Source organism: Rhincodon typus, chromosome 4 (assembly GCF_021869965.1).
Source record: "Rhincodon typus isolate 14 chromosome 4, sRhiTyp1.1, whole genome shotgun sequence".
Lineage (NCBI taxonomy): Eukaryota > Metazoa > Chordata > Chondrichthyes > Orectolobiformes > Rhincodontidae > Rhincodon > Rhincodon typus.
Window position 1 is genome coordinate 68413718 of NC_063335.1, and position 14293 is coordinate 68428010.

Sequence of the window (14293 nt, forward strand, 5' to 3'; positions counted from 1 at the left end):
CCAGTACCTGACGAATACCTTTGCTAAGGACAATCCCTCTTCCTCTCCACATTAATATGCCATCCTCTACTGTCATCAGGTCTCTCCAGGTCCAGAAAGGTTTCAAATTTGATTGGGACAGCCCTTTGGTTTCCCCCATCACCACAAGCTGTTTAAAACCATTACGGACTCTTCTAATAGTAGTACAAAGCAGTGGTGTATCTGCCAGCGGGAGGTAACTCAATGCATCCGCATCTGCTACTTGGCCACCTGGATGATGTTCGGACTTGCAATTATACGCACTTAGTATTAGAGCCCAACACTGAATTTGGCCTGAAGCTATGGACAGCACTTCCTTGTCTTCTTTAAGTAGATCCAGCAGGGGTTTGTGGTCTATTATTACAAATTTACATCTGTAAGAGGTATTGAGGGAACTTAGCGACTCCAAATATGACTACATAATCTTCCACCTATATTTGGGCATATTTACACTCTGCATTAGCCAAAGCCCTGGATGCAGACACTATTGGAAGTTCTGCTCCATTGGGCCACCTATGAGTTAATACTACACTGATGCTGTACACGGAGTCACGACATGTCAATACCAGATCTCACTTGTTGGTGTGCCAACACCTTACAGGATGATAGCTGTTTCTTTACTTCCCTGAAAGCTTTGGCTTGGCTATGTGACCATTTCCAAGGCTATCCTCTTTTTTAAGTATTGCTGCAAAGGTAGATGGAGGCTAGGCTATGTATGAACTTTCTGTATTAATACACCAGCCCAAGGAAAGACCTAAACTCCGGTACAGCCCTCACTTTATCTTCTAACAACCTAAGTAGGTCACTTGCGATGCCTGAAACACACATTTTTCCCTTCTGAGGCATAGGCCTGCCTTGGAGAAATATTGTCTAAGGACTATATTCAAGTTCTCCAGGTGCTCCTTTTTGATCTTCCCTGATATTATTGCATTATCTGGATAAATGGCGTCCTGAGGTAGACCTTGTTAAATGTTCTCCATCGTCTGCTGAAAAATTGCACAGGCTGACAAACCCCAAATGGCGGTCTCGTATACCAGTACAAACCCTTATGGGTATTAATTGTAGCATACTTCTGGGAATCCTCATCTAATTGCAATTGCAAGTACAGCTTTGTGAAGGACAGCCCCCCGCACCCCCCACCGTCAGCTCTGCATATAAATCCTCTATGGGAGGCATTTATCCAGCTCTGAAAAGCGGTTTACTGTTTGTTTAAAGTCCCCACAAAAGGTGAACTGACCTGTTGGGCTTCACAATTGGTATGACTGGTGCTGCCCATTCTGCAAATTGGACTGTTTTGATGATTCCTTCCCTTTCCAGCATTCTGATTTCTGCCTCTACTTTTGCCTGCAAGGCAAATGGCACTGGGTGGGGTCTTGCAGAATTGTAGAGTTGCTTCCTGGTCAACATGCAATGTGGTATTGGCTCCTTTGATAGTCCCTTGATTTTCTTGAAAACCTTCTGGGTATTTATTTAGGACTTCACTAAAGCAGCCATTTTCTAATCAAAAAATGTTGAGCCAATTGAAATGAATCTTTTTCAACCAATCACCCATCAAGCTTGGGCCTGAGCCTTTTACTACAATCAGTGGTAACTGAACCAGCTGCTTCTCATGAGACACCAGGGAACCCTTAATCTAGATAGGGTTCCCCGGTATAGGTTCTCAGCCTAGCTGAGGTCTAGCACAAATCTAAGTGTTGGAGTCTAGAGTGAATTTTGATAAACGCTGGTTCTGCGATCACAGAAATGGCCACTCCAGTCATCAACCTCTATTATAACCAGCTGACCATTTAACCAGGTGTTTATTTTGATTGGTTCTGATCTCGATGTCGCCAAGCAATTTAACTGTTCTAAACCAGATATAGGAGGACTTCCCAGTGTGCACACTCTCCTACATACCGGCCGATGAGTTCTCTAATTCAATTTAAGTCAATTGGGTCTCTTTTCCTACCTCAAGTCCATACACCGGCAGCAACCACAATGGCTTGCCAGCTAGGATCCTGAAGAAAATTTTAACTGTTTGGCTGAGACTGGGATTTATTTTGGGCTTTTGCAGTGGATTAACCTTGAGTTCCTCTATTCAGGCCAAGTCCTGAATGGGGCTGTGCAATTGCCTTCACTCAAGTGGTGCTCCCCAAGTTCAGCCAGGCTGGTGATGGTATCCACTTCCATTGCAATACCCTGCAACTCATATGCTCTACTTGCCACATTTTCCAATGATAAAGCCAGTTCTACTGCCTGTTTGAAGTCTAGTTGATCTTCAGCTATTAGGTGCTTTTGCATGGTTTTTTTTTAATCCCACATACTAAACTCATTAAGGGTTAAACCAAAGTCACATTCCTCTGCCAATCACCTTAACCTGGTCAAAAATCCCGATATGGACTTCCTCTGGTTATCGAATTGCCAAGTAAAACCAATAGCATCTCAGAATTAGAGGAGGCTTAGGGATGTAAAGTTGTAACTCTTGACAGGTTTTAGTATCTGGTGCCTCAAGATGAGTTAGGTGAATTACCAAAAGAGCGTGCATCCACAAGCAGTCAGAATTACTTGCTGCTTTTCATCTGCCCCAACATCATTTGCCCTGAAAAAATGCATTCTTTCCACATACTGGGCCAAGTCTTCAATGGCAGGGTTAAACGAGTCAAGCTTCCCAAATAACGGCATGATGCCAGAAATGCTTGCCCCAACTCAAAGATGACTGTTGCGATCGAAATTTCACCACCACTGAAATAACTCCACAGGAGGTCGGTATCCTGTTACCAAGTCACCCTTCAATGGAGAGTCCTTGACACTGATCCAGCTCTCTCAGAGCCAGCTCTCAGAATGAATGAACAGTCCTGACACTCCTGTTCTTTTTTTTAATCCCCTTACTAAGACACCCTTTATTTACATGAGTGCTGCACTGAGAGACTGGAACCGAAGTTGTATCCTTAATCTGTAAGGGTTCCTGGTACAGGTTCCCAGTCTAGCCGAGGTCTCGCGCAAACTTAAGGGTTGGAGTCCAGAGCAAATCTTGATAAAGACTGGTTCTGCAATCACTGAAATGGCCACATCGATATAGACTTCCATTAGCCTTTAAGTACTTGTGGTACCTGAATACTAACTTATGTAACTCATGCACTCGAAATCTGAGATCCCTGAGGCCCTTTAAGTCTGCTCTGGCATTCATTTAGATCATGGCTGATCTTTTTATGGTCTCAGTTCAACTTTTCTGTCTGTTCCACATAGCTCTTGACTCCCTTGTTTAAACATTTTTATTCTTTGTATTAGTGAAGCTGATTACTAGATAAATAATGCATCAGTCTTAACCAACAGGTTACAAGTTTAAATCTTACACCCAACTGTGCAATACAGTTTGAACTGTACAGAAGCAGTGCTGACATCTATAAATGTTGCACTTAAGAGGAGTGGCATAACTGAGACCAGTTATGTAGTCTTTGTATTGAATATTCCAAAGCATTGTACCACTGGTGTTATAACTATTGGTCCCTTCCCACTTCCGCAGGAAAAAAACCCTACAATCATATGTCACCAACAGAAACACATTCTGCGGCTATGTATCCAAGTACCGTTTGTGGGATTTTACAACAGGCACGTGTAAATTGGCCACTGCATTTAACAAGTTACTTCCCTTCAAAGTAATTAATTGTACATGAAATGCTTTGGAACATTCCTGAAATGTGATTATACATTATATAAATGCACAACCATCCTTCATTCACTCATCCCTAGAGCTTTTCATTTTACTACATGATGCTTCTACACCACTAAAACAAATTAATCTGTCAATTGTCTCACTGATTGCCTATTGTTTCCCCCTGCAAAAATAACTGGTTATATTTCAGAAATAATTAATTGACAATGAATCACTTTGGGACATCCTGAGGACATGAGAAGCATCATATAAATGCAAATTGTTTCTTTACAATGGATGCTGTTCTGGTCACTTGTAAGAACCTTATCTAAATAGAGTAATAATCCTGGTGGAGTCTTTGACTCTTTGTGTCAATAAAAGGCTTGTACTGTATTGACGAGTTTTAGTTTTATTCATTGTAATTCCTTAAAAAAAAAACAAATTTTCTTCTCAGTTAAGAAAAGTCAGCCATTGGTACAGTATTCTGTTTATATCCCATTGTTCATTAAACTGGGGAAGCGATGGCATAGTGATATTGTCACTGGACTAGTAATCCAGAAGCCAATGTAATGTTCTTGAACCTGGGTTGTGGAATTTGAATTCAATAAATAAAATCTGGTTTTAAAGGTCTAATGATGTTGGTTGTCATAAAAACCCATCAGATTTGCTAAGGTCCTTTAGGGAAGGAAATCTGCCATCCTTACCTGGTCTGGTCTACATGTGACTCCAGACCTACAGCAATATGGCAGACTCCTCACTGTCCTCTAAAATGGCCTCGTGAGGCTCTCAGTTCAAATGCTGGCCCAGTCAATGGTAGACACATCCCATGACTGAATCACAAAGTACAAATATCCCATTGTTAATCTTGTTTGATCCCATATTTTTATTAAATGGCTCTCCAGAGGAGATTGGTGATAATCCACTAAACAAAGTGGCCTGGCATTTCATAGAATCAGGGAGACTCCTTGGAGGGGTGCAAGTGACAGCCAGGACTGAAAGCCCTGGCTTTCTGATTTTGCAGGATCACCTTGTAAGGGTGCAGGTCCTCATGGCACACCTGGCAAGCAATGTCTCACCCACTCACTGTGGCCTTTCATGCCAAGCCGTGGCACTTCCATGCCTGTTAACTCCCTATGGATTGTATAAAACCAATGACCTGACAGTGACAATAGGTTATGTAAAAAAAGGCAGTCTTCCGTTGTCATCTTTCAACTTTGAAAGAAAAACTCAGTTAACTAAAAGGTCAGTAAAAATGACAATCACACCTTTTATCAAAACGCGAAACTGTAAGCAGTTAGAATTCTATCTTGTGCAGATAAATTTGGGCAATTGACGACACAACAGAGAGCTGGAGCTGCTAATCAAGCAAAGATTTCTCCGTGGCACAGCTGCTTCAATCGTCAAATGGATTTTCCAGAGCTTAGGGCATGGAGTGACATGTATTGACATGACTGGGGCATGCAGAACATATGTTGAGGGGGGATGGGAAGAGTGCTGAAGACTGAAGGAATGTTTTTTTTAAAAAACTTCACAGTGCTGGTGCACCCAGCCTGCCCTTGCATCTAACAGACTCCACAATCATTCCAGAGTTGTGTAGCACAATTCTGACCCCTGAACAAATATCACAACTTGCTGGTCACATTCTTCCAGGCGGAGCTTGTGGAAACGGCTGTGTTGACAAACCTACAATGAGTATCAACTTTTACTTTTTCACTGGAACAGAGACAAAGACACATTGCAGTGAGACATTCCTTTTAAAAGCAGTGAACTTTGGCACACATCTGTTCTTTTCCCAAGCTTGACCACTTCGCACTTAACCATCATTGCCACCATCTCCCTGCTTCTCCATGATCACCCCCAACCCACCATCCTTCCCCCCTTAAAAAAGAAAACATCATGTCTCCTAACACTTTTTCACAAAGCTGATCCACAAAGCTTGGTACTTTCCCAACTCCCAATACACTCCTCACGGATGAAAACTCAGGCCAACATTCCAGCTCTTATCTGTGAAGCTTTTGGCTGTGGGTCTGAATTGCATCAATGCCATTCTGGAAATATCTGCTGGGAAATATTTCCAAATTGTTATGACAAACATTTGCTCCACCTCATGGGGAATGGACCAGATCATTATCAAGGACATTTTCTTGCCAATCACCTTAAATCCATCACCTTTAGATGTCAACTCCTCCTCTGGAATCAAGGATGTTGTAATTTAGTAAAACAAACTCAATTTTATGGCAACAGAATGTTAAACCAGATCACCTATAGTGCTGGAATTTTCACAAAATTATTCAGGAATAAACAAAATAAATTGCAGGATACCTGGCTCAAAGGTAAGTGGTGGTGGAGGTTTGCTTTTCAGACTGGAGGCCTATGGCCAGTGGTGTGCCACAAGGATTGGTGCTGGGTCAACTGCTTTTTGCATAAATGATTTGGATGTGAATATAGGAGATATGGTTAGTAAGTTTGCTGATGACACCAAAATTGGTGGTGTAGTGCACAGCGAAGAAGGTTACCTCAGAGTACAACAGGATCTTGATCAGATGGACTAGCGGGGCCGAGGAATGGCAGATGGAATTTAACTTCGATAAATGTGAGGTGCTGCTTTTTGGAAAGGCAAATCAGGGCAAGACTTATACACTTAATGGTAAGGTCCTGGGGAGTGTTGCTGAACAAAGTGACCTTGGAGTGAAGTTTTAGAGTTCCTTGAAAGTGGAGTACCAAGTAGACAGGAGAGTGAAGAAGGCGGACAAACAGGAGGCTGGAAGAACACAGCAAGTCAGGCAGCATCTAGATGAAAGGAGCAGTCAACGTTTCGGGTATTACCCTTCAGGACTGCTGAAGGTGGCGTTTAGTATGCTTGCCTTTATTGGTCAGTGCATCGAGTATAGGAGTTGGGAAGACATGTTGCAGCTGTACAGGATATTGGTTAGGCCACTTTTGGAATACTGCATTCAATTCTGGTCTCCCTGGTACAGGAAGGACGTTGTTAAACTTGAAAGGGTTTTAGACTTACAAGGATGTTTCCAGGATTGAAGGGTTTGAGCTATAGGGAGATGCTGAATAGGCTGCAGATGTTATCCCTTGCATGTCAGAGGCTGAGGGTTGACCTTACAGATGTTTATGAAATTATGAGGGGTGTACATAGGGTGAATAGCCAAAGCTTTTTTCCCAGAGTAGTGGAGTCCAAAACTAGAGGGCACAGGTTTAAAGTGAGCAGGGAAAGATTTAAAAGGGGCAACTTCTTCATACGGAGGTTGGTGCGTGTATGGAATGAGCTGCCAGAGGAAGTGGAGGAGGCAGGTACAATTACAACATTTAAAAGACATTTGGATTGGGATATATTTAGGGAGGGTTTAGAGGGATATGGGCCAAAAGCTGGCAAATGGGACTAGGTTAATTTAGCATGGTCAGCATGGACAGATTGGACCAAAGGGTCTGTCTCCATGCTGTACAGCTCCATGACTATGACGATATGAATATACATTTATTTCTAATAAAGTGTTAAGTAGACCTCTTTACATTTAGCAAAGTGTTTTTTAACCTCAGAGAAATTACAAAATGCAATCAAAATTATTTATTCAGTATATCAACTGGGCTCTAATATTAGAAACGTAACAGACATTTTTAGAATACTTCAAGGTATACACACAAATGTATGTTTTTCCTGTATTTGTATAGGAAGGGTTGGAGGTGGAAACCTGATATTTTCATTATACATGCTTCACTTTCAAGTTAAATTTTTAGAATTTCTCTTACATCCTTTCCCAATGATTCAAATACAGCAGAATTGAACATTAAACCATGCTCAAAATTTGCAAGTGTGCAGTTACTGCAATTCAGATTCACAAATCTCTTTTCTGGCTGATAAGATTCCTCAAACATCATACTTAAAGTCTGTATAGGATAACAATGCCAAAAGATGCATTACTGACCTGTAAATCCCAAAATCAATAGACTGCCAGAGAAGCTCCTGTGATGGTTGCCATTTATTTTTGCTGTCAACGGCATTGATATCACTGGTGTTCAGTCACTTACACAATGAATTTCCTCTGATGGCAAGCATTTTTCACTTGGGGCAATCCCATAAATTAAGGAAGAGATTAAAACTATAAAGTTTTGCTCTTTTAGTTTAATGGGCTTGCACATTTCACTTCAAGCATATTATCCAATAATGATCCAGGTTCGTCAGCATTTATTTATTTATTTTTTATTCATTCACAGGATGAGGGTGTTGCTGGCTAGGCAGCATTTATTGCCCGTTCCTAATTGCCCAGAGGGTAGTTAAGAGTCAACCACATTACTGTGGGTCTGGAGTCACATGTAGGCCAGACCAGATAAGGATGGCAGTTTCCTTCCCTAAAGGGGAATCCAATGAATTTTTCCAACTATTGGCAATGGATTCACACTCATCATTAGATCCTTAATTCCAGACATATATTGAATTCAAATTCCACCATCTGCTGTGGCAGGATTCGAACCCAGGTCCCCAGAACATTATCTGGGTCTCTGGATTAACAGTCCAGCAATAATACCACTAGGCCATCGCCTCCCCATTTATGAGTTTATTTTCCAAATTGTTAATATTTATAAGCATAGCATCGCACTTCCTTTGCAGTGGAAACTTCCTGTGTTCTATGTCAACTTTTGGCTGGTTAAATATGTTGGAGAAGAGAAAGTTGACAGGAAACTTAATAGATGTGTCCAAAATCATTCGCAATCTGGACCAAATTGATAAAGATAAACCTGCGTTGTCGAAGCAAGTTAATTGAAAGAGTCTCTTGGGGTGAGATTGTACAATTCATCTTGCAAATGAAGTTCTATCTTTGATTTCTCGCTATATTGAATTGAAAACTTTCAATTCTCATTAGTTTCCAACTGACTCAAAGTAAAAATCAAAATTGTTGTTAATAATTTGTAAAAAGGAAAGCTTGAATTGTGCATTAAATTAATAAAATGATAAATCAATGATTTCCGAGAAAGGAAAATATTAAAATCACTGAAGAAACTGAAATGGAACAATGCAATATGGTGAAAAGCAACATAAAAAAGGACAAACTGCTAATCCCCTCCTTTAAAAGTACCCATCCTTCTTAATGATTACTAACCAATGTGCAATCTCCCCACACACCACCCATTATGTAGAATACTTACGCATTTCTGCAAACAACTGTCTTCTTTCTGCCATGGTATTTTCCTTTCTACCACGTTCTTCAATCATTCTAAAAAGACACAAACCAAAACAAAATGAGGAATCAGTCATTACTTTCTATTTCCTCATACATTCTTACAAAACACAGGGTGTCTTTCTAGCATATTCAAGACTTTAATTGGGCTGTAATAAAGAAACTTTACCCACTAAAATATTTATTGATTTTTAAATTCAAACATCTGCAGGAAAACATCCTTGTCCTTGCATATAGGCAAGGCAGTGACACCGCCAGTTAATGCATCAACATGTTGTTTCATTGAGTGATAGAATGTAGGCTTACAGCTACGATTCCCTGCAAATCAATTCGATGAAATCAGCAACTGAAGCAAGATACTTCTTCAGGAAAAAAAGAATAACAATAAAGTTAAATTAAAAAGCAATAAAAAATGACAAGACACTGTACCCAACTTTGTGCACCTCTGATGACCAACAGCAAATGCAGACACAACCCATTTGACACAAAATATTCATTCAGGAATGGGTAAAGACATAATACAATAAAATCACATTATGGAAATTTAATTACGGAAATTTAAGCACATTTGAACAATCTTATTTCATTCATCTAGACAGATCCTAATGAGCCCCACTACAGCATCTAATGGTTTAAATTTTTTGGCTGATCCTTTTGTGTGCTACAATGGGGATTCCACAAGGTCCTGTAACTCCCATTTATGAGGAATAATGATTGCCTGGCCAACTGGAAAATTCAGACCACCATTTCCAAGATTACATTTGAGGCACTCCAACTCTGATATAATTCTAACTACAAATATGTTTCCAAGTCTTGAACAAGTTTTGAATCCATTTCCAGGGTTTACCTCGAGTAATCTGTCATCTCTCCATCCATAGCTTTGAACTGAATTAATAACTGGTTTGGAGTATTATCAAAAGACTTTTGATGCTGAGATAAATCCTATTCTGGGGTTTGAAACAAGTCTATTTGGATTTTCACTTACTCAAATAAAGATTGCCTTTTAAGCTCAATTTATACTGATTTACTTAGTTATTTTAAATCTCTTCCTTTTTCAGTATTTCTGTTAAATTCAATGATTTATTTTGTTTTGTAAATTATTTCGGCTAGGATTGTACAGTGTTGCACATTTATAGCACAGTATTTCAACATTGACATTCGTTTATCCAGGCAAACAATGTCCTCAGATATCTAGCTCTGGCATCGATTCCTATGGAAAATCAGGAACATCAACCCAGCTAAGCGAGAACATTTTGTACAAACTAGGATTTAATTGTGGTGAAATGCATCTAATAACAACTAATACTGTGTGTCAGAGAGTTTACATCACATGTTCTTGAGAGTGGAAATGGTCTTTCCTACAAGTACAAGAAAAGCCCATACTGAATCAGCAAACTGCATCGCACAATGCTAAATTTTCTTTCCCACTCGAGGTCTCAGCAGCAGTATCAAATTTTGGACATTGCTGCTCAGGACTCTGGGGATGTAATGCAGAGGGCGTTTACTAGAATGGAAAAGGGATGGTGGACTTCAGTGATGGGTAGTGACTACAGAAGGTGGGACTATACACCTTAAAGCAAAGTTAAGAGATTTAGTATAGATGTTTAGAATTACAAAGGGTTTGGATAGTGTAAATGAGAAACGTTTCTGCTGTGCAGGAGGATTAGTAACCAGATGAGACATAGGATAATGAAACAGAGGGGAGTTGAAGATTTTGGTACACAGTGAGTTGGAGTGATCTAGAATACATTATCTGAAAAGAATGTTGGAAAGACATTCAGCAGTAATTTGTGGAAAGAAATCTGATATTTTAAAGAAAACATTTGCAGAGTTATGGGGAAAGCTCTTTTGAAGAGTTAGCACTGGCATAATGGGCTGAATAACCTGCAAAAATAAAATCTGGCATACTGCATAACAGGCTGCCAACTGACAATGAGCCTCCTTTTCATGAAAACTGACTTCAAAACTTAATGCTTTGCTTTATCTACTCATTTGCTGCAATACCTGCAGGTTTGTACATATTAGTAATCAAGTCTATGATTTATTTGTGTTGTATCTGTATCATGTAAATATCTGTATTGCATTGTAAACGTATTATATCAGAATATGCAAGTTTATAATCCATGTTCTAAAAATACATTAATGTTCTTAAAAATGTACTGATGTTGATGGATTTCCAGTTCTAATGTTCTGATCCTGTAATCCTCTGAAAAAAAGATCCCTTTATTAGTTTTGGCTTATCCTAGCTAATCCTGTCTGCCTACACTTTGTTTCTTAAACCAATTTCCGGATTCCTTTAAGCCTTCAATATTGACACACTCTGATGATTTGAACAGATAAGCAAATCCTCCAGCTTTTCTTCCACCTTACACAGTGGTATTTCGGATATCGTGGCTCATCAGTCACATTCATTTATGATACTCAGATAGTTTGCTGCTATTTCACAAATAGTGTTCAGAACCTGATCAAAATATACATTCTCAAATGTTCTGAAAGCACTGGATACTGCTGAAGCAATGGACTGTTTCTGGCAACAGCATAAAAACTTGAGTTTCAGAACTAGCTGCATCTCTAGCTACTCATCTATCCAGAAATGTGGAAAAATGCATAGGTAGGTCCAGTCAACAAGCAAGGCAAATCCAGTCTAGTCAATTACCATCTCTTCAGTCCTCTCTTGATCATCAGCTAAGTAATGAACACGCTCATCGACAATATTATTATGCAGCAATTGTAAAAGAATATCCTTTTCTGATGAAGGGTCTAGGCCCGAAACGTCAGCCTTCCTGCTCCTATGATGCTGCTTGGCCTGCTGTGTTCATCCAGCTCTACACCTTGTTATCTCAGATTTTCCAGCATCCGCAGTTCCTACTATCCCTGCTCACTGATGCTGCATTTGCTTTCTGCTTCATTACAGCCAAGGTCTCAACTCACACAAGGGTAACTGCCCTTAATATCAAGGCAACTCCTGGACATACGGTGCATCACAGAGCCCTAGCAAAACTGGAGTCAATGGGAATCAAAGAGAAAATCTCTCTGCTGGTTAGAGTTACACCTAGTAAACTGGAATATGATTTTGGCTATTGGAGATCAATCATCTTACCCCTAGGATATTGCTTCAGGTGTTCTTCAAGGTTGCTTCCTAGACACAACCATCTTTAGCTGCTTCGGCAACCTTCCCTCCATCATAAGCTCAGAGGTGAGAATGTTTGCTAATGATACAACGTTCGGCACCAATTACAACACTTTAGTTGTTTGAAGTTGTTTGTGTCCAAAGATCTGAACAATATTCAGGCTTGGGCTCATAATTGATAAATAAAATTCATACCAAACAAGTGAGAGGCAATCACCAACTCCAACAAGACAGAATCCAATCATCACCCCCTAAACATTCAATGGCATTACCATTGCTGAATCACCCACTATAACATCCTCATTGTAACAATGACCAGAAACTGAACTGGACCAGTCATGTACATATTGTGGCTGCATAAGCAGATCAAATGATGGAAATTCTGTGGTGTGTAACTCACGTTCTGTCCAGCATCTACAAACACAAGTCAGACAGGTGACGGAATACTCTCCACTTGCCTGAAGCTTGATACTATCCAGGACAAAACAGTTTGACTGACACCCCATCTAACACCTGGACATTCACTCCCTCCATTGCCAACTCACAGGTGTAACAGTGTGTACCAGCATGCATTGCAACAACTCACCAGGGATCCTTACATAGCATCCAAACTCCACTACCCCAAAACACACTGCACATGGACTTTAAATTACATCACTATTCCTTTACTAACATTGAGTCAAAACCCTGAAACTCCCTAAATGTGAGTTTTCTGACACCAAAGTACTGCAATGGTTCAAGAAGACAGTTCACCACCATCTTCTCCAGGGAAAATTAGCGATGGGCAACAGAAGCCAACCTCATCAGTGATGTCCACGCTCCATGAATGAAAGAAAGCTATGCTGATCGAGGTGGCTCCACCTCACTCCACCCCTTTGGGCAGGGGGCCCACAAATTCAGCCCGTGGAGTGGATAAATCCCTAAGGTACTCACAATTCTCTTTTGATTTATACATGAAAAGTACAGCAGTAGTGACCACTTTGATGACAGTGAAGGGTCATTGTCAAACATTCTAGATAATGTGCAAAGTTACTGATACCTGATTTCAGGTCATTGCAAGGGGTTGCTTTCTTCTTTCCTTTGTATTGTGAATTACTCCAACTGAACCAACATTTTTGGATTTATAGATAACACAGTGTGGAGCTGGAGGAACACAACAGACCAGGCAGCAACAGAGGAGCAGGAAAATTGACGTTTCGGGTCGGGACCCTTCTTCAGAAATTCTGAAGAAGGGTCCTGACCCGAAACGTCAACTTTCCTGCTCCTCTGATGCTGCTTGGCCTGCTGTGTTCCTCCAGCTCCACACTATGTTACCTCTGACTCCAGCATCGGCAGTTCTTACTATTTCTGGATTTATTATGCTTTAAAGTAAATAATTTTGCACATGGGCCAGCCTGAACTAAAATAAAGTCATGGGCTAGAATGACCATCAAGACTCGAAGTTCAAATCAGGAAGGTTCCCAACATGTCACATCTGTCTCCTTTAAAAGGGCCCTTACCTACCACATTTTGATCTGGAAAGACAAAGGCAGGTTGGAGTTGAGCCCAATTAATCCATAGGCTGTTTTGAAGGTAGGCAAGTTCTAACAGTTGGTTAGGAGGCCTACCTCAGTTTTCTGAGATTTTAGTACAGATCTTTAAATGGCTGATAGGTCCTGTAGCTCTCACACCTTCATGTCATGCCCCATGTCCTTTGTACTCTATGCTCCCTCATACCCCTCCATGCCACCTCCATATCCCTTAACATACTATTCACTCTGGGCAGACCTCTCGAGGCATATGGAAATGGAAAAAAATTTAACATTATAAGAGAGCTCACTCATACATGCGATAATTAAAAAAAAACTTTCATTCCTGAAACCCATTTAAAAATTTCAAAAATTCTGAACTCTTCACAAAAATAGGCTTTCAACAACTCCTGAAGTAGTTTAATTAATTGGTTTAGGAGTGAAAGTAAGTTTGCGGGCTCATGTTCCTCCAGTCTCATTGAAGTTTATGATGTTTAGCATGCACATGGGAAGTCCAGGTGCATGACGTTGCCAACAATTTTCAACAAGCTGATTATCCTCATTTTGGTCTGATCGGGACCCGAAAACATGACCCATAGAGTTATTATGGTTACTCAAATTTCTTCTTATAAAACAGTATCCTTCCAACCCACCACAGGCCACTCCATACTATCTCTGATACTATGTAACATAAAAACAAAGTAACTTTTATTACAGATAACAAGGTGTGGAGCTGGATGAACACAGCAGGCCAAGCAGCATCAGAGGAGCAGGAAGGCTGACGTTTCGGGCCTAGACCCTTCATCAGAAATTTCTGAAG

At 40.4% G+C, this 14293-nt stretch overlaps 1 protein-coding gene across 2 annotated transcripts in view; it reads right to left on the bottom strand.

Moving 5' to 3' along the window:
• Positions 1 to 14293, bottom strand: part of LOC109931878 (dystrobrevin alpha-like) — a 111425-nt gene that overhangs the window by 69224 nt on the left and 27908 nt on the right. For both annotated transcript variants that reach the window (XR_007261862.1, XM_048595454.1), the window contains exon 2: positions 8804 to 8871. Coding sequence is in view for 1 of the 2 variants with exons in the window: in XM_048595454.1 (XP_048451411.1) it covers positions 8804 to 8871 (68 nt within the window). In the remaining variant the exon portion in view is untranslated. The remainder of the gene's footprint in view (positions 1 to 8803; positions 8872 to 14293) is intronic.